At 38.8% G+C, this 25,771-nt stretch overlaps 1 protein-coding gene across 1 annotated transcript in view; it reads right to left on the bottom strand.

The window, feature by feature from the left end:
• The window catches only part of itpr2 (inositol 1,4,5-trisphosphate receptor, type 2), a 93,645-nt gene extending 72,497 nt beyond the window's left edge, over window positions 1-21,148 (bottom strand). Inside the window, exons 1-10 of the mRNA XM_026927126.3 lie at window positions 20,737-21,148; window positions 10,938-11,008; window positions 10,433-10,548; window positions 9,123-9,209; window positions 8,511-8,669; window positions 5,222-5,320; window positions 3,591-3,674; window positions 3,344-3,490; window positions 3,143-3,238; window positions 2,800-2,844 (exon numbers count right to left, since the gene is read on the bottom strand). Of these exons, the coding sequence (XP_026782927.2) occupies window positions 2,800-2,844; window positions 3,143-3,238; window positions 3,344-3,490; window positions 3,591-3,674; window positions 5,222-5,320; window positions 8,511-8,669; window positions 9,123-9,209; window positions 10,433-10,548; window positions 10,938-11,008; window positions 20,737-20,828 (996 nt within the window). The 5' untranslated portion in view covers window positions 20,829-21,148. The remainder of the gene's footprint in view (window positions 1-2,799; window positions 2,845-3,142; window positions 3,239-3,343; window positions 3,491-3,590; window positions 3,675-5,221; window positions 5,321-8,510; window positions 8,670-9,122; window positions 9,210-10,432; window positions 10,549-10,937; window positions 11,009-20,736) is intronic.
• Window positions 21,149-25,771: the final 4,623 nt, after the last annotated feature.

The raw sequence follows: 25,771 nt of genomic DNA, 5'->3' as shown, positions 1-25,771 counted from the left end.
CTGGAACAGTTTTGTGCCCCTTAGTTCCAGTGAAGGGAAACTGTAATGTTATAGCCTACAAAGACATTCTATGCAATTGTGTGCGTCCAAATTCGTGGCACCAGTTTGGGGAAGAACCACATATGGCTGTGATGGTCAAGTGTCCGCAAACTTTTGGCTATATAGTGTATTTCCACACTGCTATTAAAAATTTCCTTAACAAATACAAATGCTTCTATAAAATCACATATGGGGAATTGCACTCGCTTCACCAGTGAAAAAAAACACATGATGGAAGCTATATACACATTTCAGTTTAGTCACTGTTCATTTCCACATCTCAGTTAGGTTTCCCTCCGTCACACCAGCTACCAGTCCTGGGGTGTGAGGTGCTAACACTTGCTAGCAACCCTGACTATTGGTTTAAATAATCTGTGTATTCAGGTCCTCCTGGGAAGTTCATATTTACGAGTTGTGAAGTCGTAATTGAGACGTCAGGTAACTTCTCTTAATTAACTACATAAATACGGCAAGGTTTTTAACTCTACTTCTAGAAAATGAAGAACAAAGAATGCGCATGAGGTGTGTTTCGCATTTTTATGTTTTTAATCAATTTATGAAGCCACTATAAACTTTATCATTACAGATTATATATTAATTGTACGATGCCATCGTAATTTGTGCAGACAATTAGCTTGTTTTATTGTAAATCAAAAAGCCTGACAAAGACATGTAACTGTTAAATACCCATTCAATTTTAACAAATTTATCGTCAACTACAGACGTTGCATCCATTCATTCCGCCACGTTTTCTTACTGACAAGCAACAACTCGGAAACTCAGAGCTCAAAGAAAATCCTGACTTTCCCCACTTGTAATTACAACTTTGTGATGGCATGCATGTACGTCCAACTCGTAAATATGATCTTTCCAACATGACTTGAACGCACCAAATAGTTAACTAATATTAGTTAGCTTGTTTACTTACCTAGTTACTGGTTTTAAATACACAATACTATAACCCAATCTTAGCTAACTTTTGACCTGGCTAATGGTTTTAATTACATAATCACTAGCCTAATGTTAGCTAGCTTGCTAGTGATCCTAGCTATTTGTTTATACAATATAATAGTTAAGCTAAGGTTAGCTAGGTTATTACTGCTTGGTTTTATTTACACAGTAGTTAACATTAACATTAGCTATCATTAGCAAACTTGTCATCAAATCTTTTTTGTTGTTTAAGGGTGTTAAATCTTTTTTGTTATTTAAGGGTGTGATTCCACGATTGAGGTGTCAGTTGTGTACCACTGATATGACATTTACAAATATGTACGTAAATTTAAGGTAAAAGACATTTTAAACAGGGGTAATGTTTCCTTTACAACAATATACTGTACATGCGTAGTTCAGATAAACGTAAAACCTAAAAACCTACCTAACCCCAACCAACTATAACTATACTTCACCTCAAAGTATATTTACTTCGAGGTTATATTTATCATGCTTAAAACATCAAGCATGTAAAATATATCATAAAAACTGTATTTTTCAGTTGTCTCACAACATTCACTCAACCCTGTTAGCACCACACATTCAACCCTAGGAAATACTTGGAATATTCTGAATATATAACTCACATGTTCAACAGGAAGTTGCATCATCTGAATTTCCTGACGATTGTGGGAAGAAAAGTAATTCTCTTTTTTTTTTTTTAACTTTGCTTTCAGTAATATTCCGTTACTGACCGATGAGGCCACTTGGAAAGTACAACCATGTTACTCCATGTTTAAATGCATTATAATTACAAAATTAATAATAATTTTAAGTAAATCAGTAGAATGTCTTCATGCCATTAGCATGGATGCTTCTAGTTAACCACATTTGCTAATTCTATGCTTAAAAAAAAAAAAAAAAAAAAAAAACACTCAACCCTGTTATTTATTTAACAGCAAAGAACCATTGTGAAGATGAGATATTGTTAACTGAGCAGGGTTAGCACATTTTTGAATGGTCACATGTATGCTTGCTTAGATTCAATATTGAAAAGTGATTAAAAAAAATTTTAAGAGTTGCAAGAGCTAAATGGCACCACAATCGTGGAATCACTCAACTAGACTTTATATCTAGCAGAAATGCTGTATGGTGCACACCATTATAATCTAGACTTGCTCTTAGTCCACAAGGGCAATGCTTTCATTCCTCAGTGTCTCTGCGGCTCGGTTTTTCTCTTGTTCCTCTACGGAGGTAGATACCGTGTCCCACAGGGCATCCCAGACTCAGACATTATGTAAGAAGCCCCCTCCATGCACGGGAATGAGTCAAGTGAGGGAGTGAGTTTGTGCATGCATGTGTGAGTGTGCATCTGGAATCGGTGGAAATGAATACCAGTATAGCATAACCCTCCAGAGGAGGAAAGACAATTATGTAAAATTCCCCATAGTGCTGGGAACAAGCTGCACACGTTCAACAGTGTGATTAAGATAGAGAGATAGAGAGAGAAAGAGGAAAAAGAAAGAGCTGATGGTGTGAGAGAGTGTGCAGAGGAAGTGCTGAGGCGCTGTGCTGTGAAACTGCCAAACAGAACCCACTGCTGCAATTAGACACTCCTTCTAAATCAAAACTACACAACTATACACCTCAAACCTCATGCATTCTTGGTAAACAACTTCCAAATAAAATCCTGTTATGCCAGAAAGGAAACAAGATGCTAAACTTTGCTATGCAAATGATGCCACGCATTGCTGGGGCAAAAATAGTAAAAGGAAATATCGAATGAATAGATAAAAACGAGGAAAAGTCTAGAAATGTCAAATGCCCTACCTCTGATTTTGTATCTACATTCTCGTCTCGGTAATCTGGATTCACCTGAAACGCACAAACACATACACATACTTTAACAAAGGTCTCAGGATCATGGTAATGCAACAGAAGGACATTATAAATATGACTGGAGTGAGGAAAGCATTGGGAACACTGCCATCTGGAGCATATGACCCGGAATCACAATTTTCAAATGTTAGATAAATCATTTAAGCAATAACGCTTGTTCTTGGGACAGGCTCCAGATCCACCACAACCCTGACCAGGATAAAGCACTTACTGAAGATGAACAAATGATGATGGATGAGTAAATAATACAATAAAATAATGAAGAGCTGTGTACCTCTGCAGCCAGGTATTTGCCTGTGGCCAGGTGCTTGAAGCGGAAAAGACTGTTCCATTGGCCAGCTCCTCCTCTACAGGGGTCATGATGTACCACCTAATTAAAACAAATAACAAGACCCATTTCAAAACAACAGCATGGAGAAGAATCGCAAATATGATGCTTGTGCGTAGAAAGTATAATGAATTTTTTGGCTCGTACCTCGACTTCCCAGAGTGCTTTGGAGCTGGTGGCAGAGGTGGCTGACTGGCGCAGAGTGGTCCTCAGGAAGACATGCTGCTGCCGCCTGTAGTCATCACAGGTTAGAAACTTCTCCTGCTCAGCGTGGAACAATCTCACCACATCTCCCTGAGAGAAATGTAAAGACGGGGTCATTCTGTCGCTTGTGAATCCCTGTCTTTAAAAAAAAATATCTGAACCAGATAAAAAAGAAAGAAAGAAATCTCACCCCTTTTAAAACATCATCTCTGTAATCACTAAACTTCATGAAGAGTGTGACTTTCCAGCTGGTGTTACAGTTTACAGCATTCACCTGGCGCGCGCACACACACACACACACACACACACACACACACACACACATACACACACACAGTCAGTATTACCCGGCATGAGGAGATGAGGCACATAATCTACTGTTCCGGCCCTTCTGTATTTATCACAATTTCCAGAGAAACAGGAGCCATTGATGTCTCAGGTTCTGTTTTACTATAGGCTTGTGTGTATAAAGACGTGAAAACTTCATAATCCCCACAGAAAAGCATGCAAATTGATTTATTAGCAGGTTCAGAGGATTGTGTGTTTCAAAATAAAATACGCCTGTTTCACGGTTTGCCTTGACAGTTAGGCAGGTTCAGACTTGTCGACATAGAAGTGCAAAACACAAGGTGGTGTTCATGCAAATAGTTTAATTTAGCACTTGGAGCATGATTACGCTATCTGAAAGTCACTTCTGAAAATTGTGGCGCATTGTTTTTAGCATGAAAAGAAACATAAATCAGTGCTACAGACTCAAAATCATAAAACAAAGAACGTGTATCAAAAAATATTATTTAATTATTATTGACTATTGCAGTAAAGAAATGGTCTTTAACTGCTGTTATACCAAATTGCTGATTGGTCAGATGGTATTGATTAATTTTCTGTAACAGCAGCTCGGATAGTAGTGCAGCTGCAAGGCAAATCACCGGTTTACATTAATGCCCTCATTCTAATACAGTACTCTTTCTATACTAACAGCTTACACAGCGACTTGCATGGTGTATGCGCCACATAAAGGGATTAAATTGTGTAGTTACTGGTATGGTGACATTTTCTGTGAGCAGATGTTTATTAAGCATTTTTGAAAGATGACAGCACTTTGTAACATTCAGAAGTAAAACTGTAAGTTACATTTTCTGACACAGGAAATTCTTCAGGATGGAGGGCTTAGTGCTTTGTGGTTGCTCAGTAACACAACAAGCTATTAACTCAGTGAGAAGTGAGAAGTGACAGGAAAAAAGAGCGACTGGTAAAGGAACAATTGTTTATAGCTGATATAATAAAGTGATAACAGAAACTAACTTGTTGCATAACATTAAGTGTAAGTATAAAGCAAAGTAAGAGTATGGCATGTCCTTCTTTAATTAAGACAATGTTAGTGTTGGAAAATCGCTGTTATATAAATGGAATAACAAATTCCAGATGCGTTGTTATTGGAATATAATTAACTTTTGAGTGGTAACAGTAACTCCACTTTGTGACAGGTCGCATCCACACACCACCCTGTCAGCGATTATTTTCCACAGCATGCCCCGTGGTGTTTTACTCCTTACATGGTACATAAATACACATAAGTGTGCCAAGTTTCTAATGAGTTATGTACTTTGCCACATTCAAAAACATGTTTAAAGATCTTGTCTTTTCCCCTTCTTTGTATGTGACCTCATTTAATGCAATAATTTTTTTTGTAAATCACCCACAAGGCACCCACTAACTACATGCAAATTTTTACCAGACTGCACAAATTAGCTATCTTTATGTGAGATATTAATAAAGCAGGGCTTCAGTGTTCTGCTTGTGTATGGCTACATGTCTCACCTCATTGCAGCCTGGGTTATCCAGTAGCTCTATGTTGCTGGCGTGAAGAGGCTGGCCAGCATTCACAGGCATCAGCACCACTTTGTCCCCCACTACCACCTTACCACAGACAAACACACACGCAAAAACACTTCAGTTCATTAAAGGTGAGAATGCAGCACGTGCTGTACCTAAAATAATGGTGCAAAGATAACATCAGATGGTGTGACATGCAGAAGTTGATAACTGTGTGACTAAGACTTGTACGCCGCATCATGAACAGAGAACTGGTTCAGTATATTGGACAAAAACTCGTTGTTTTCTTCTTAGACTTGTTTTCACAACTTGGTAAAAGTTTGACATTATCTCCTCTCAAAGTGGCAGTATGAGTCAGACAGGCATGCTTGCACATGACGGCACATGTGGCAAAACTGCAAAACTCTCAGTCGAAACAAGAATGGATCCATAATGAATCTAGTACAACTTAACATTTTAAAGAAATATGGATATACAAAATAGCGTATTTATTGTGAAACAGTCTGCTTTAAACAATATGTACGTCATTTTTACACATATAATCTATAAGCTCTGCACCTCAGCCAATTGTGTTGGGTTTTGTTCATGTGCTTAAGTGTGCCATCTAACTTCCACTAAGCCTCTGGAACAAAACTACATGCACCCAAAGGGACATTCTCTTGTGCTGCATTTCCAATACACAAGCACCTCTATTTCAAATATAAAGAAATAAAGGAATGCTGTTTGATGAATGGCAAACTAAACCACACAAGATGTGAGGAAGTGGAAAATTACATGCATGAACATGCAAATGCATTGATGTTAATGCCAAAAATTCTGCTGACTGGATCAGTAAATTTTCCATGGAGGGGAAAAAAAAAACATTATAACCATGACACCCTGAAACAGCTCATCAGTGTCTATCAATAATATAAATGGGGCCAAGAAATATGTACATATGTAAAGTTGAGTGCAAAAGTTTGCATGCTCTTGGGTCAAACAGGACAAGTTTCACAAATGTTGCTTAATTATCACAGGTAACAATACGTTAATGGCCAAAATTATGTGGACACCTGACCATTAAACCCATATGTACTTGTGAACATCCCGTTCCAGATTTATTCCCCCTTTGCTGTTACAAGAGCCTCCATTCTTCTGGGAAGGCTTTCCACTACATTTTGGAGTGTGGCTGCGGGAATTTGTGCTCATTCAGCCACAAGAGCATTAGTGAGGTCAGGCATTGATATCAGGTGAGGAGGCCTTGGGATGTAGTCGGCGTTCCAGCTCATCCCATAGGTGTTCAGTGGGATTGAGGTCAAGGCTCTGTGCAGGACACTCGACTTCTTCCACTCCAACCTTCATCATGGACCTTGCTTTGTGTCTAGCAACAGCTGGAACATGTTTGGTCTCAACCTCTTAGTTCCAGTGAAGAGAAATTGTAACGCTACAGCATAAAGACATCCTATACAATTGTTTGCTTCCAACTTGGTGGAAGACCCACATATGGATGTGTGCTCAAGTGTCCACAAACTTCTGGCCATATAGTATATAGTATTCAAAATTTTGTATTTTCCTCTGATTAGGACAAATATTGACTGTGCTCATCCTTTTATGATTGCCTTGATACTCTTCTAACAGCTTTTAGACCCCCTGATGCTATTATATTTGTCCCTAAAACTGCTGTTGTAATCATAAAAACTATCCTGTGCACATCCCAGACCTCCGAATCACAACATGCTTATACTGAATATCCTTACATATTAGTAGAAAATTAATGATTCATAATCACACTATCTGGTGTCACCTAGAAGTGATATTCCCTTTCGTGTCTGGTTCCTCTCAAGGTTTCTTTCTCATGTCGTCTCATGGAGTTTTTTGCCACTGTTGCCTCTGTGAAGCAACTTTGTGACAACGTCTGTTGATAAAAACCTTATATAAATAAAACTGAACTGAATTAATAATTTTTGCCATTATAATGCTACCAGATGTCATGCACTGCATTCTTCACATCAGATCTGGAAATTGAGAGAAGATTGGGGGGGAAAAAACTATAGATTCTTCTCCCCCCATTTTGTTTTTAGATTCTTGTCTAGTTACAGAATACAGCTGTGCAGGCTACACTTCTGCACTCAACTCTACACTATAGCTAGCAATGACTAAATCTTTCAACAAACAATTCAGCTGCACCTCACAGAAGAACAGTATGGCCTCGGCCATGAGCAGACATGTCCTTGCAGTAAGTGGTGAAGTCACATTTCACATGCAGAGTGGCATGCTGCACACTTCTCTTGTGTAGTCTACTACACACAGATAGATATATGCACAAACATCACATCATGCGCTACAATCATTTGATGTACCTTCAGACTGGTCGATGAGATGACAAGAGGAAAGAGCAGAAGAGTAACAAGAGCTTAATTAATTATGTTAATAGGCTATGGCTGGAATGTAGACATACATGCTGTTATAGCTACATTTATCATATACATACATATTCCTATTAGGCATGGGCAATACGTCAAAAATGTCATACAACAAATAAAGGTTTGCTAACAAAGTGTCAGCAAAACAGGTGCACAATATTTCAAAGTTCTATGACAGACTACAGTAAAAAATATAGAGCAGGTTCTGTGCCAGAGAAGAAAGAAATCATATTATGTAACTCCTAGATCCTGTTGTGAGTGAATACTGATTAGGGCTGTAAATGGACAGTGAGTAAGTTTCAGTATAGCATGACTGCAACACACTGATGAAAGTGTAATACAGCATTTAATTCTGTAAAAAAACAGTGCTGCTTGTTTGTCAATAAAAGAGACCAAGCAATGCAAGAGTGACATGAAATGAAATGAAGGTTTTGCTTTTCAATCTATAAAGTATGATGCATGTCACTAATGAAAAACAATATTGTCTATATATTGTATTTCATGTTTTTTCACCAGTGTGTTTGCACAATTCTCTCCATGCAAAAAAAGAAAAAAAGGGAAGGACTGACTAACCAAATTCAGGTCATTGTTACTTTAATTGTTAAAAATTGTGTTAAGGAAGTATTCATGATACTTGTAATATTTTAAAATTATTATATCAAGAGGTACTTTACTGCAATAGTGATTTTATTGTATTGCCCAGCCCTACACAGTTGAATTCACATAAATACATATATATATACACAGTGTAATTCTATGCCATTGAATCCACTTAATGGATCTTTGTGTGGATGCTGTTCCACAAAGAGAAAGATAAAGAGAGAAAGAGAGAGAGCGCGCATGTGTGTGAGTGTTAGCGCAGTGGTCCCTACATTGTCGCCTTCACTGCGGAGCTTCCAGAAGGGCTGGATGTAAAACCAGGAGCCCTCGTTCCCAGATGGATCCAGAGACACACGCATGGCGTTCTTCTCCAGCAGAGCCGGTAGGCGCTTATTCACCGTTAGGTACTTATTGCTTTTAATATGCAGCAGCTAAAACACCACAAAAATGTACATGTAAATGTTTCATGAACTATTCAATAAGCCACTATATAATACAGTTATGAATACAAGCTAAGGATTTAAAGAGTACCAGCAATTTATTATAGGGTTCATCTAAACACACATTCTTTTCATTAAGCCAACCCGTGCAAATTATGAATTGACACTGTGCAACTTACAGTTTTACATTAGTATGAATTTACATCTTACACATGCATGCACACAGTATATATTGAAAACAACAATGTTCCTAAAGTCAGACAGTCTTTTCTCTTTACGTCCGAGTTAGAACACATTACTCAGGCTGTCAAAGGGTTATGTGTCTCTTACTCTGTCTAAAAGGAGACGTTAACAACCTTGACCACAGAGCAGAAACAAACAGAAAGTTCTAGCATGGTCAGCTGAACAAAACCACTAGCTGATAAGAGGAGAGCTGGGCTGCACCTGTATGACTTGGCTGTATTTGACCACCTCGCCAAGTAGCTTCTTGTTTTCCGTCTCATTCTGTTTCTGCTCCAGTTCTGCTGCATGCTGGGTAATGTAGGAGAAAATCAGGTTAGCCATTAAATCGGAAGTAAGCAGGGCTACAGATGGTTTCTATTCCCCAATCCGAATTATTTTTGAGCCCACAGCAAAACAGAAGTCAAGTAAATTCCATTTTCAGTTTCCGTAGCCTGAACCCAGACAGATCCACTATGTTGTGGTGTTATCACTTTTTTACAGTTACTATGGACTGATTATATTTACAGCATTTAGCAGATGCAACTCCAATAGGCAACAGTCAACAAATGCCATTAACCTAAAACCTTGATTTACTTTAGTTAGTTTTACATAATAACTAACATTATGTAAGATTATGGAATCTTGCCACTCTATGAATATAGAAATATACTAGAAAAATTTTACTGCAAACCGCTTTCTGTAAAAACATGTCATAACCTTGTTTGTCCTTCTCCACTGCACTGAATTCAGGCTGCATCCCAGATAGGAGCACTAAACAAGATTCCTAAATAGTACAGACACAATTAGCATATTGACATGCTAATTAATACTCTAATATGTGGTTGCGGCCTAAAGCAGAACATATAATTTCATCTGCTGACATTATTAAGGTGTCCTAAGTATTACAGAAGTGTTATGAGAATAGACACCAGGTGAAACCAGGTGAAAGAGCACAACCTCTCTCCTTTAACAGTTTGTCTTATCATCTGTTTTGTGCTTTATTGTGATCCCACAGCGTTGTGCTGGTGAATAACTGACCTAATCCACAGGTGCTGCAGTCTGCGAGGTCAGAACACAGGAAAATTATTACTCTAGTGAGTTAATAGCAAGCTAGTTGGCTAATGCTAGCTAATAAACAAGGCCTTGTTGAAGGAGAAAGGCCTCTCCCTGTAATGATCCGCCAGCATGCTGCTTATGAAGGTCTACGGAATGAGTTTTGGCTGCAGGCCAGCGATTTAAAAATGCACTTTTAATAGTCTACAAAACAACCTGTCTGAGCACTGTAAAAGAATGCTTTAAAGCCTTGGATTATATTTGCTTTTAACTACGCATATCCAATATCCTGCACTCGTTCAGAGCATCACTTGTGTACGTCCTCAGCAATTAACTCTACGCATCTGCACAGTGCAATATCAATGTAAATAGTAGGGGCAGTATAGCAAACTAGCATTTGTTTATATATGATTCTAGACAGTTACTGAGTACTAACACTATCAAAAACAGTGTTTAAATTTTAAAAATCTCTCAAGTACCTGCAATTTCTTAAAGAGATCCTCCTCTGGATTGGTTCCTTGCTTTCCATGTTTGGCTTTCCAGAACTGCTTCTGTGCAGAGTACCGGTTCATAGGACATACCTTAAACAGGCAATCTGAAGAACACAGAGGAAGAACAACCCGAAAGTTGTTTTTTGAAATACACTAAAAACAGAAACACTGCTTTGCTACATGGGCCAGCAAACAAGGACTATATATATATAATCTGTCATCAGCACATAAATCTGCCACTAATGCAAAACTCAAATTACAATCAAGATTTATAGCATTGTTTCCTCACTAAAACATGGGCTTAATAGGCAGCTAAGCTCCCTGAGAGCCAGTGAGTCACTCTGCGTCACATGGGTGTGTATGCTTATGCTTAGAGGAGTACTATAAATCAGCACGCTGTGTTTCATGTCAGTAGGACAATATCAGATTGGACTCAGCAAGTGGTTGTGTGATTTTTCTATTGGGCTTTAAAGACAAAGCCTGCGTCACTTACCTCGGAATTTCTTGGGAGGATTTGCAAGATCTCCAGCCTCGGGTTGTACCACACACCTGTCATCCACCAACCTGTAGGAGCAAACATTGTTAGACTTTAGAAGCCTGTTCATTTTTTCTTTAATGTTTATGTTTAATTTCCTTCATATTTTTGCAGATTTTTTATTTAAAGTCACTTATAAATGAGACAGAATCCAATTTGTGCAGCTGAAAGTTAAAGGCTTTGCTTGAGAGCCCATCACTGGCTATCTGGCTTATGTGAACTCACCATCTTTAGGTCCTAAACACAGAACCACAAAGAAATACTCATTCAGCCTAATCTCTACCCCCAGCAGCACACAGCACCCTTACCACTGACAAGACAAGACAAGACACCTAACATTACACTCCACCGATGAAGGTCTTGGGATAAGACCAATTTTAAGCCCAGATTTAATCACAGATACCTTTGACTGAAGAATTCCTGAAAGTATTCTACAAAATATGCTTTGCATAAAGGTTTTTAACCCCATTTTCTCCCAGTTTAGTCATCTCGCCTATCACTACAACACCTCACCACAGAGGGTGAGGGCTGGGGATGGCCAGTATGTGCTTCCTCTGAGATACAGTCAGGTCCAGAAATATTGGGACATCGACACAATTCTAACATTTTTGGCTCTATACACCACCACAATGGATTTCAAATGAAACGAACAAGATGTGCTTTAACTGCAGACTGTCAGCTTTAATTTGAGGGTATTTACATCCAAATCAGGTGAACGGTGTAGGAATTACAACAGTTTGCATATGTGCCTCCCACTTGTTAAGGTGATGGGACAAATTGGCTTCTCAGCTGTTCCATGGCCAGGTGTGTGTTATTCCCTCATTATCCCAATTACAATGAGCAGATAAAAGGTCCAGAGTTCATTTCAAGTGTGCTATTTGCATTTGGAATCTGTTGCCGTCAACTCTCAAAATGAGATCCAAAGAGCTGTCACTATCAGTGAAGCAAGCCATCATTAGGCTGAAAAAACAAAACAAACCCATCAGAGAGATAGCAAAAACATTAGGCATGGCCAAAACAACTGTTTGGAACATTCTTAAAAAGAAGAAACGCACCGGTGAGCTCAGCAACACCAAAAGACCCGGAAGATCACGGAAAACAACTGTGGTGGATGACCGAAGAATTCTTTCCCTGGTGAAGAAAACACCCTTCACAACAGTTGGCCAGATCAAGAACACTCTCCAGGAGGTAGGTGTATATGTGTCAAAGTCAACAATCAAGAGAAGACTTCACCAGAGTGAATACAGAGGGTTCACCACAAGATGTAAACCATTGGTAAGCCTCAAAAACAGGAAGGCCAGATTAGAGTTTGCCAAACGACATCTAAAAAAGCCTTCACAGTTCTGGAACAACATCCTATGGACAGATGAGACCAAGATCAACTTGTACCAGAGTGATGGGAAGAGAAGAGTATGGAGAAGGAACGGAACTGCTCATGATCCTAAGCATACCACCTCATCAGTGAAGCATGGTGGTGGTAGTGTCATGGTGTGGGCATGTATGGCTGCCAATGGAACTGGTTCTCTTGTATTTATTGATGATGTGACAGCTGACAAAAGCAGCAGGATGAATTCTGAAGTGTTTCAGGCAATATTATCTGCTCATATTCAGCCAAATGCTTCAGAACTCATTGGACGGCGCTTCACAGTGCAGATGGACAATGACCCAAAGCATACTGCAAAAGCAACCAAAGAGTTTTTGAAGAGAAAGAAGTGGACTGTTATGCAATGGCCAAGTCAATCACCTGACCTGAATCTGACTGAGCATGCATTTCACTTGCTGAAGACAAAACTGAAGGGAAAATGCCCCAAGAACAAGCAGGAACTGAAGACAGTTGCAGTAGAGGCCTGGCAGAGCCTCACCAGGGATGAAACCCAGCGTCTGGTGATGTCTATGCGTTCCAGACTTCGGGCTGTAATTGACTGCAAAGGATTTGCAACCAAGTATTAAAAAGTGAAAGTTTGATTTATTATTATTATTCTGTCCCATTACTTTTGGTCCCTTAACAAGTGGGAGGCACATATGCAAACTGTTGTAATTCCTACACCGTTCACCTGATTTGGATGTAAATACCCTCAAATTAAAGCTTACAGTCTGCAGTTAAAGCACATCTTGTTCGTTTCATTTGAAATCCATTGTGGTGGTGTATAGAGCCAAAAATGTTAGAATTGTGTCGATGTCCCAATATTTCTGGACCTGACTGTATTTGCTGCGGTTCAAACTGCGGCTCATGCAATATCTCAGAGCAGCTGAACACGCTTGGAGGAGATGCTATCCGTCTTAGATTTGTCACTGTTTTTAGGTTAAAATGTTCATCCTTTTTTTCTCTCTTAAGGCCATTTTCAGGTGAATTTTTTAGGTGGCATTCCTATTAAAGCCTAGCCGTTACATTTCAGTCTGACTGGAGACACATTTGACTACAAGTGTAAATGCATTTGGTTAAAATCTCATTAGGATACAATCCAGATACAAGACACACAAAATGACCAGACATAAATGGGTTCTTGCAGTCCTGGCCACAGATGGCTGTAGCATTTGAACTCACGGGATTTGAGCTCAAGATCTCCTGGCAATACGATGAACGCTTTTCTGTTGTGCCACATGCCGATTTCCTGGTGTTTCCACTGCACAGAACAACATGCCGGTGACAGTGACCACACTTTTATCATACTGTACTTCTACCCATTTCAAATTACCATCTATTTCTGCACCAGAATTTCTGCAAGTACTCAACAGATGCAGAATATCAAATGTGATCACCCTATGTGTTACAACAGTTTTAACACTTTAGCTCTGTTAGTTAAGGGAGCGCCACCAAATGAGACAGAGGATGGAGAATCAAAGCAAATACAGCATGAAACCTTCCCAAGAACAGCTCATAATCCTGAGTCAACAAACCTTTCAGCTCTTCCAAAGGGAGAACAAAGAAGTTATTCTTTTCAACATGTCCATAAACCGAACATTTTCACATAGAATTTCTCACACAGTAGAATCCCAGAGGCATCCCCCAGACAGTTTGTTATAGTTGTTTCTGCCCTGATATTGTCAGTGTATGCACATTAAGGGATAAAAACTTTGCGACTCAGTACATGCACTGAGCAGGTCAAGGAGACAGACTATGATGGTCTACAGTCTAATCGCTCCATACACCCAGACTTGCTAACTGAAATAGCACAATTCACCCAACATACACATATGCCAAAGGAAGTCAGTCATTTCTGCATAGCTTTGATAAAGCAAAATGGGCCAACACTGACCATGAGTTTCCTAACAGAGTCATAACTCTGGCCTCTCAATAGCAGTGAAGCCACAAGTAACTCAAAGCACAAGCAATCCTACAAAAGCCTGTGGAGGGGGAAAGAGAGAGAATATTTTAATATTTTACCAATCATTCATTTTACTAACCCAAATCAGGCATAGGCACAATATCTTACAAGATTTTAAATCTGATGGAATACAAGTTCAGGGGTGGACAAGTCAAATTCATCAGCTAGTCCACCAAGCAGGTAAAAGCCCCCCATTTGCGTAACATTACTGTTGCATCCCACGGAATCCCAATGCACACCTCTACCAGTCTCAACCAGATGCCCTGTGAACCTTCCTGACAAGCTTTCTAAGGGAAAAAACAAGTGTGTGCCTCCTATTCATATCTGTATCAGTTTAGAAAACATTATTAATACTCAAACCATCACCCATGCTACTGTCAAAGTGACTGAGATGACATTTTCCCCCCAATGTCAACATGTTAATGTGAATATTAACTGAAGCTTCATCTGTAAATACAGTAACATTTTTATTAAAAAATAAAAAAATAAGTGTAGTACACAAAGTTGTACCCAAAGCTGTGCAAGCAAAGTGCTTCTGAGCATGTAGGAGGTGAAACCAAGGCAAATCTTTCCACCTCCTACACTCTCAAAGGCACTTTGCTTCCACAGCTGGTGAAGGACTTCTGTCCAAAACATCCTGTTTCTCAGGAAACGTCATGTACTACATTCAATTTTTTAATATATCCTTTGTCATTACTGATGTACCCTGCATATATAATTTATATAAAACCATAACTAACACTTTTCCCCCTAGTAGTGGGGACAATTTCCCTTATATTCTGTGTTAGGAGTGGGATCCATAAAATATCTTCTCATAAAACCATTTATGTGGAGCATCTACCATACATGTTCCTTTGGATGAGCTGTTACTAAAGAAACAATAAGGTATTAAGAGCAGGCACATTAATATAAACCTGTGATTTGAATTACATCTGGCATACTCTCAGAGCCATGCAGTTATAGAAAATTAATCAACACTTTCCGACCAATCAGATTTGAGAATTCAACAGCGCTGTATAATAATATTGGCTTTATACTGTACTATGCAACAGAGTAATTTTCTGCAACCAGCATCTGCATGTCAGTAAAGTCACATGGGTCACACGCTCCACAGGTTTAATGGGAATAATGACAAAGCCAATAGAATCATGTACTTTGTTAGCTTGGTTGTCACTGCAAGTTTGCTGCTCATTCTATAACTGCTTCACACACAGCCAGCCACATATATCTCAATGCAGTTTTATTTTCGATTTAGTTTGTTAAAAAGGCTATGACATGCTGATGTGATGAACACCTCAGAATCATGAAAGAAACTGAGAAATGCATCAGCACAACTTTAAGGCCAAACAGGAACTTAACAGGAGGTCAGTTATTCTTTAAGGCCAGTAAACACAACTGATGACGAGATCAACAAAGATTGACAAAGAACAATGATTCCGGGTTCAAGAAGGAAAGTGGACGCTTCTAATGAAATAAAACATTAAACAGCTTATACATTAATCAGTTACAAATACAGATATGATGTCATCACTTTTAGGTTTTATTTTAAAAACCAGATATCATAACATTCGATGAAATGGAGGATAAAAGCAAAAAAATCCAAATTCCCAAAATATATGCATGCAAATACATGTAAATAGGGGGCGGGGTTATCCAAAGGCAAAAAAAAAAAAAAAATCCATACAGTCTTAATAACGGATAATGCAGAAACCACTGTATGTTCCTGTCTTTCGGAGAAATTTCACTTTACCATTATCTGTTTCCATTATCATTTGCCCACTCTTCCTATTTGACGTAACTTTTTTGAAGAGCGCCATGTGACACTTATGGTATCGATATCAGAGCAAAAAGAGACCACAACACACTTGTAGGAGGAAAACAGACGTCAAGACGAGAACGCCTGCTATGAAACTAAGTAGTGGTTAAACAGCCATAATCTAAAATTAGCAACAAAATGCGTAGGTCTATTATTAATCATACTAGCAGTCATAAAATGTCTTTTTCAAAGAGGATGAAAATAAACTAGGTCTATTTACCCATCCATTATACTATCCACACTGTCTGACATTCAGTTTACTATTAATTACTTTCACTTGGTGGCCTTGATCATCTTATTTGTCTAAGGACTTTTAAAAATAGCCTATCATAAACTCCTATTGTCACACTACCACTGACCTCTAAAGCAAGTCTACATGCACCCAGTCTTAAAGAGCCAGTTCACGTGTAGCATTTTGTTTCTCTTAAGAAGGCCAAGGTACATTTTAATAAGTACGGATTAAAAAGCTAGCACACCACTACTATAATCACTATAATTACTACAAATAAGAAAATTATTCTCAGATCAACAGCACTGTAAAAACAATGCTGGTGCAAGTATTAAGAAACATTTTACTGTGGCTGCTTATCAGAAATTCCCATATAAACAAGTCTATATTGCAAATCTGTAAAATTAAGCTTAATGAAGCAATCTGATCTGGCATCTTGGAAGCAGAAGATGGTAATCGGAAATGTAATGAGTGCTGGCTAGGAAAACAGGCAAAGCACTAACAGCCCTGCTACATATGTTCACTAAATGATTAACTTCTTAGAGGCACACTTACACGTCTTACTTATGCAGCGCTGATATACGTCAGGTTGTACCTTATGAGACATGACCAAACAGAATCGGTTAATCATGAACTAAGCACGGTCAGTATAGAGTTAATGAACATTCTCATCACACCTCTATGAGACATAGTAGAAAGTTGACAGACTTTGTCAAGGTGAGAGTGACAAAATGTGCCTAAGGTTAAACCAAAAACAACTAAATGAAAAAATAATTTCATGTGGTATAGTGGATATTAAAATCTGCTGTTATCAAATGTTGGGCATTGCTTTAACCTCTTAAGGATAAGCAGACAGCTAAAGCTTTGCATGCAATCGAATTATGGTCCAGCATATTTGCATTATTGAATGAGAAACCCAAACAGTTCTGTTAATAGTCCCACCACTTACACCACCATGGAGTTTGATCCACATAATACTAGCACATATCAAATATTTTCCATCAGATTCTAGTCACCCTTAACACCTTTTTAATGCAAGTTCATTCTTGTTCCTCTGCAAATGGCTCGATGATACTCTGCGTTCTCAGGAAACTGTCATCAATCCAGTATCAGCGGAAGTACATGTTGAGACTGGCTGTCAGTATGCGTATCTATTGTTTGCTGTGCCACACTAATATAAGAGCCCGTTCCTGCAAGGGTGTCTCTGCCTGCTGGTATATATTCCCCACATGGCAGTTCTCATAATTCAGGCCTTTTCTAGCCTCCAACTCTGCTCTTGGTCATTCAGAGCACAATGTGTCTCATTCTACAGCATTCAGCATGCAGATGTGTAGTATAAATTACAATACAATGGATTTCAAGCTGAAAGTCATTTGCTACCAGGTCCTACCACTTACAGACGTGTACTCATTTAAGAGGACATCACGACCGACCGCTCACACCCCAGCCTCTCTCTACTCCAGCTTCCCCACAAAGTGGAACAATTTACATGCCAAGATTTTCAATCCAGATTATTTCATTCCAAGTGAACTGTTTACCATGTTGAAAATCTCAACACACTGTTGCAAATCTCTGTTTAAATGCACATTACATATAATCCAAACACATGCACATAGGAGGTGCAACATTTAGTGTCAACATTTTGATAAGTCCTGACAGGTAGATAATGTTAGTTCAGTATGTTAGCCAAGCTTTAAACTGACAGGCTTAGCAAAACATCCACCCAACGTTTTTGCTGAACAGAATGCGAGAAGAAGCAATCTATCAATACCAGTTTGCTGCTCTTCTCAGCCCAAACCATTCTGAAATCTTTCAAACTCTTTTTAAATCTTTGGTACTTCACAGGACCAGTTTTTAGCACTCAGTAGGTGTTATATAAATGTAAATATAAATGTATGTAAAGATTCTGACCATGACAGTAATCAGATTACATGTTTATATGATCAATAATGTTGCATTTAACAGACAAGTAAACTGATTATCCCGTTCATTATGCAATTCGTTATCCAATTCCTATCCAGCTGGATAGGAACTGAATTCAATTACTCTATTCTGAATTAGAAGTACGCATTAACTTTTTTTTTTTATTCTGGTTGCACCATCAGTCATATTATTAACAGATTAATATGCTATCCTAAAGAACAAAAGTTAACACTCATAATAAAATATCCTTCTAACAACACTTAGGTCATGACAATATGACAACCTCTGCCATCTGACTGTATAGCAACTAATACTAATAATCCAAATAACACTGCTATTTATAATCAAAGTATATATGCAATTATTTTCATATCTTTTTCATTGTATATTTAGATTTTGTACTGCTTACTGTATGTTGATTTTATCTTGACACCTGGGTATCTTTTGGCCATGTACCCATAAGATGCCTTACGGCCACTCTGGCCAAAATAAGACTTGTGTAAATGTAGTCTATTAGCATAATCAGGCTTGCTGCCTACAACTGCTTCTATAATTTGGACCTACAAGGCTAATGAGAAGGTTTAGCTTCTAGCTACCAGTGTAGGAGCAAACAATATGTCTAAATCCTCAAACACTTGTTGCAAACATTCTTGTCAAGTTGTTCAGTATGTCAAACAGACTTATGTATTTACTCACAATGTATGTCATCCCGTCATAAAATGTACAAAAGTATGTTGAATAGCTAAAAACAATAAGGACAGTTGTATTGAATCCTGATGTGGATGATCCCACATGGTTACACTAAAATTGCTCTTCTCAAACACAGTTTAAGCCCAGGTCACACTCTTTCATCAGGGGATAATCTCACCTGGATACAGTAGACTTGAGAAGTGCTACTATAATCCTAAAAACTATGATGATCAACACATTACTTTCTGACTTTATACAGCAGTATACAGCCATAGAAGAGAAGTAATTTATAACCCCACTATCTGGTGTCACACAGAAGAGAATGGGTTCCCTTTTGAGTCTGGTTCCTATAAAGGTATCTTCCTCATATCGTCTCAGGGAGTCTTTTCTTGCCACTGTTACTTCTGGCCACTCTGGAAATATACATTTGGTAAAGCTACTTTGTGACAACGTCTACCATTAAAAGCCCTATAGAAATAAATTTAAAGTGAAGTACTTTCTGCCCCAGCACAGGGTTTGGACTATGTACCAGTCCACGCATTAGACTCATATGGGAGGCGCGGCCTTAAAGTTGAAAGCAGACTTGTATATTAGAATTGACTTGGGTGATAATATGGGCCCAATTTCATTTGCATTTCATTTATATGTACATTTCGGTTTTTATATTGATTTATTCTGCTAGTTTATAAAAGTTTCTGTACAGACAGTCTTCTGAGACATGTGTGAGATGATTTAGAAATGCAGTTTGCACTATGTGAAAGTGGTAGCTGCAAGTTTTCCTTACTTGTAGCTCTGGGTGATCGGCGGTGTTTGGCGTAAAGGAAGAAAATGCGCCAGTATAATTTTTCTTTAATACAGCCTTTTGGGATTCAAAGCAAAACCCTGAATACAAACAGTACCACAGTGAAAGAATTTGCTCAAGTTCTAACAACAAGTACTGAAGAAACTACAATCCACTGAAGCCACAGTCCATGCAAGTGGTGCATTTCTGCTGCAACCTGCAAAGTGTAAAGCGTCTTATCTTAAAGTATGAGTCACGACAAAGGCAAAGGAGAAACCTTCAGACAGAATTCAAGCATTTAGGTCATTACTTCTGAAAAAACAGTGGAATAAATCAGATCTTACAAATAAAACATATAAACGGTAAACTATAATATGGGGCAGATTTAGCACTAGGCAAAGTTAGGCAACCGCCTTGGGCCCCCAGAAGCCAAGAGCCACCTAAAAATGCAAATTATATATATTTTTAGTTATTAATGCTGCTGAAATTTTAAATATCGATGTTAAAACATTGATATGAAGACCCCATTCTTATATTTCTTTACCTAGGGCTCCCAAATCTCTCTAATACAGTGTATTGTTATTTTGCTCCCTGTAACACACACTGAGCCACTTCTAGTGAGGCTGCAGGTTTGCAGTGGGTTTAGTGTGGGATTAGTCCATATGTAAAGTTTGCATTGAGTCAAATCCAGTGAAGATCTTGTTCATTATTCTGCGGTCGATTTCACACCACAGGACAGAAGCTGAAGGCCACTCTGCAAACAAATATCCAGTTTTGCATTCCTGTTGTGTGATTTGCGTGTTCAGTGACTGAGGTGTTGTGTGCTCGCTTTACTGCCTCACTCAGGCCCACAATCACTTCCTTATTCCACACTCACCTCGACTCGACTCGACTCGTGTAGCATGTCGGTGTGTAGCAAGCGAAATCACACCCATTCTCCAAACATGCAACGCAATGCAAGGCAGCGCAAGGTTAAAGAGACAACAACTTACCCCAAAGTGCTGATAAATCCATTGACAGTGCCCTCGGCGCACAGAGACACGATATCTCCGATATGGAGAAAACTCGACCTGTGCTCTGACATGTTTCTACTCTGAACTCTGGAGTAATTCCGCCAGAGGAAGCCGAGCTTCAGACCACTCCTGTGTGTCTCAAAATCCGTGTGTCCAAACGTGAACTTGTGCTGCGTGACAGGAGAACATGCTTCTGGCACTCAGCAAGTCCTGGCTGAAAAACACCACCGTGCTGCACTGTGAGTGATCGACTGCTGGGTACTTCTTCTGACGTTGTTCTTGAGGTTTGAAAGTCCTTCCTGTGAGACAGACAAGGCGCTTTTTGCTCTGCAGTCTGCCACTCTGGGGGAGGAGACGCACTTTTCAGGGTTTAACAGAAACACAGCCTCTCCTGTGTAATGGAGGAAGCACTGATGCTCTCTAGCTGTGGGATAGGTTTTTTTTTCTTCTTTTGTTTTTTTTTTTTTAATGTCAGAGGTTTCCTCAAACTTTTTTGGCACTCCTTTAACTATAAAATAAATCCCACCAATCCTTCAGTACATATTTATAGACACAATCCACATATTAAAATATTAAGATCATTATTTATACATGTATAATAATATTTTGGCTCTTTACCTCTGCTCCTCCTCTGAGCAAGGGTTCTCAGTCTTTTTTTTTTTTTTTTGGCCCCATTTTAATTTTAATTTTTGTGACCCCACGCTTCACCCCACATCATTTTTTATTGATTTCTTATGGTGCATTTTTGTAAAATAATGCACAATAGGTATCTTTTTGTATGTGGTGCATTTCCATCCATCCATTTTCTGTACACAGGGTCACTACGAGCCTGGAGCCTATCCCAGGGGACTCAGGGCACAAGATAAGGGACACCCTGGAGAGGGTGCCAACTCATCGCAGGGCACAATCACACACACATTCATACAGTACAGACAATTTAGAAATGCAAATCAGCCTACAATGCATGTCTCTGGACTGTGAGGAGGAAACCGGAGTACCCTGGGGAAACCCCCGAAGCATGGGGGAGAACATGCAAACTCTGCCCACGCAGGGCGGAGGCAGAAATCAAACCCCCAACCCCAGAGGTACAAGGTAAATGTGTTAACTTTCACTTTACACTGGACACAGCCAGAGCTCTCACTGCTGCAAACCAGAAAAGTAGAACTCGAGCAACCATCCAGTGTAACTTTGGACCATATTAAGATGGGAGCATATTCAATGTGGTGCAGCTGTGACCTGGTGTAAAATGGGTTTAAATGACTTTGTTGCATGCAAGGGGGAAAGTGGGAGGTGGGAGTACTGGGAGTATTTGTAGGGTGGGATAGTGATTTTTGTTTTCATGTTTGTGATATTATAGTCATCATTTTGTCACAGGTGTATGTGACAAATATCACCTACATGATACCTATCTGCTGAACACATTGAACAAGTTGGTACAACTTCAGATTTCACTCCACCTGGCTTATGATTGAATCCAATTTGTTAATAAGCTCATCTGAAATGTCCTGGGAACGTTGTGAACTATGCTGCAATTTTGTAAACTTACTACCTGGATTCTTGCATAATAAGTGGCCTGCTTGTCACTACCAGAAACGTTTGGAAACAGCACTAACTGTGTATACTCAGTTCTTGTCTATGAAAGCATTAGGTGATCTAAATTTCTCACACCACATAAACCCATTAAATTTAAGTGAAGTTATTAATTATTGGCTGGTTTGGTTGGCCACTTATGGGTTTAATCCAAACTCAAAAACAATTAGGCCTGTGTGTTCAGTGGGTGGAAAGTTCAGGAATAAAAAAATGCTCTACGGCATAGGTTCTCAACTTTGGACTGAGATACAGATGGGGTGGCATGGTGGTGCAGTGGGTAGCATTGCCGGGTTACTGCCTGTTCTGAGTTTCTGTGCATGTTCTCCCTGTGACTGCATGGGTTTCATCTGGGTTCTCCGGTTTCCACTCGACTTGCAAAAACAGACCAGTAGGTGAATTGGCTGAGATAATTCGCCCCTAGATGTGAATGAGAGAGAGTGTTTGTGTGTGTGTGTGTGTGTGTGTGTGTGTGTGCGTGTGTGTGCGTGTGTGTGTGTGGTGCCCTACGATTGATGTCCCATCCAGGGTGTATTCCCACCTCACTTCCAGTGCTCCTGGGATAGGCTCTGGACACACTGCAACCCTGATCAGGATAAAGTGCTTACAGAAAGTGAGCGAGTTAGCGAATGTTGTTATAGAGTTCTATACAGATAAAATTGACTTACGGAATATTTTAAAGCAACAAGTAAACCGTTTTTCCACTTTAAAAATATTAGCCTACACTATTTATCAATTATGGATTACTTTTAAATGTTTATCAAATATTATGTAGAATGATGCTGGTACAGAAATTGTAATTTATCATTGAAATATTACATTTGGTTTAACATCAATGTTAAAAAATCAACACAATAATAACAGAATGGCCTATATTTATCACTGTTCACACCGATTCACATTCGTTTATCAAACATTTAAAAAAGCATAGAAGTTATGTGTTAAAATATCCCTTTTTTTTCAATTAGGCCCAAGAACACTAATGTACATACTGCCATCTAGTGTGCAGTAAAATAACTTCAGCAGAACCACGTGGTTTCGTGATGACGTAATGCAGCTCGTTGAACTTTAATTTCCGCGTCAGCGTGGTCGCTTGACCTCGTGGGGACTTTGGAAAGTGGTACTGAAAGATATACATGCGTTCATTTCATAGGGTTTCGATGTTCTGAGTGTGTAGATGAGTTCTTTCTCTTAAGCTAAAGATCATATATTATGTGCATATTTCATTTGTTTATTTCTTGTTTAAGAGCACATTTCAGATGCAGTAGCTGGGTGATAATTAAGGCTTGCTCCTGATCGAAGGTTGTATGTTCAAATCTCAGCATCAGGAAACTGGTCCTTGAGCAAAACCATTAACTCTCAGAAGCTTGATTATATCCTGTCTCAACTGAATATGTGAATATACTGTCCCACATGTTATTCCTGTTGCTGTTAGGACCTGGTCTGGCATGGAAGCAGGACATATAAATACAAAAGGTTAAGGGAATAGTAACCAGTTTTATAAATAAACGTTATTAGTAAACACTTAAACATTTCCTCAGACGTCTTCCAAGCCTGCAATGAGCGAGACAAGCAATTGTAAATGGTAAATGATCATAACCTGTTCTTTCAGATGTTTCGCTACTATTTTGACGTGAAATGGTAGGCTATATATACAGTCCCCTTCGAAAGTATTGGAACAGCAAGGCCAATTCTTTTGTCTTTACCATACACCGAAGACATCTGGGTTTGAGAACAAAAGATGAATATGAAACAATAGATCAGCTTTCATTTCCTGATATCTACATCTAGATGTGTTGAGCAACTTAGAACATGGCACCCTTTGACTGAACACACCCATTTTTCAATTGATCAAAAATATTGGAACATGTGACTGACAGATGTTTCTTGTTGTCCAGGTGTGCCCTGTTAGTTTGATTGTTTAAACATTAATAGCTCTGAATATCTACTCTTGGTTTGAGCCCTGGGTTTCACTTGTGTTGTTAAAAAGGATAAACCAACATGAAGACCAGAGAGCTGTCTATGATAGATCTCAGAGAAAAGCAAGCCATTTTGAAGCTGAGAAAAGAGGCAGTCAGAGCCATTGCACAAGGACTGGGCATAGCCAATACAACAATCGAACAGGTCAGCAAAGGAAAACAACAGCAGCTGATGACATTATGAGAGCTGTGAAGAAAAACCCAAAAACAACAGTCATTGACATCACCAACAACCTCCACAGGGCAGGGGTGAAGGTATCACAATCCACCATTTGAAGAAGACTTTGAGAGCAGAAATATAGAGACTATACCATAAGATTCAAACCACTCATCAGCAGTAAGAATCTGAAGGCCAGATTGGAATTTGAAAGAAATACAGAGATGAGCCACAAAAGTTGTGGAACCAAGATTAACCTCTACCAAAGTGATGGAAAGGCCAAAGTGTGGAGAAAGAAAGGATCATCGTCTCTTATTCATAATTTGATCTCAAACCCAAATGTCTTCAGTGTATAGCAAAGGTACATCCATACTCCATGGTACATAGCCATTACCATGTAAAAGATACCTAGATGGAAAATGTGTACACTGGAGGGTACTACCCCAGCTACAAGGAAAGGTACAGTTTAGTATTTTTTGCTGAGAGTGTGTACAAACCGTGAGTGGAGAGCCAGCATCTAGTTACCTTTCTTCATCAAGATTGATATTTTCTGCCAATATTTTGTAAATCAATTTTATTTGTATAGTACTTTTAACAAAGCACCTTTACAGAAATCCAGATAGGATTATAAATCATTACTCTTCTACAACTGTATACCATGAAGTCAAACAGTACTTTGTGTGTTGAAAAATGTTCAGTTTTAGCAACATTTTTAATCTCTAACACAAAACTTTGATTACTGACCCTTCATTGCACTTTGGAGGCACAGGTGAGCTGCAAATCACTGAAAAAGACATTCCAGTCTTGCTTGTACATTCTCAGAGAAAATGGTACTTAACTGTACCTTTTCTTGTTGCTAGGATGGCACCTTCAAGCATACAACCTTTGTATCTTTAGTGTGTGTATGTATTTTTAAATTTTTCCAGGTGAAAGATACGTATGAAAGGTGCAAAAGATATACTCTTGAAGGCACAAGGACTTGTAGAGTTTAGTACTGTTTTGTTTTTTGTTTTGTTTTGTTTTTTCCCCGGAGAGTATAAGTATGAATATATATATATATATATATATATATATATATATATATATATATATATATATATATATATATGATTGGTATGGTATTGTGGTATCTACTGTAGGTCTATACATGGTTTGAGTTTTAATTAGTACCAGTTATGCTATAATGTAATATAATGTGTATGTAATAACTGTTTCTGACTATATGTGTGTTCTGTAATGTGTGTATCACCTGGGCTACATTAGGACTCTGAGACAGAACAACTTCCTGAAA

This window comes from Pangasianodon hypophthalmus, chromosome 6 (assembly GCF_027358585.1).
Source record: "Pangasianodon hypophthalmus isolate fPanHyp1 chromosome 6, fPanHyp1.pri, whole genome shotgun sequence".
NCBI classification, from domain to species: domain Eukaryota; kingdom Metazoa; phylum Chordata; class Actinopteri; order Siluriformes; family Pangasiidae; genus Pangasianodon; species Pangasianodon hypophthalmus.
Note: the sequence above shows the minus strand (reverse complement) of the source record. Positions and strands in the feature narration are given on the sequence as shown.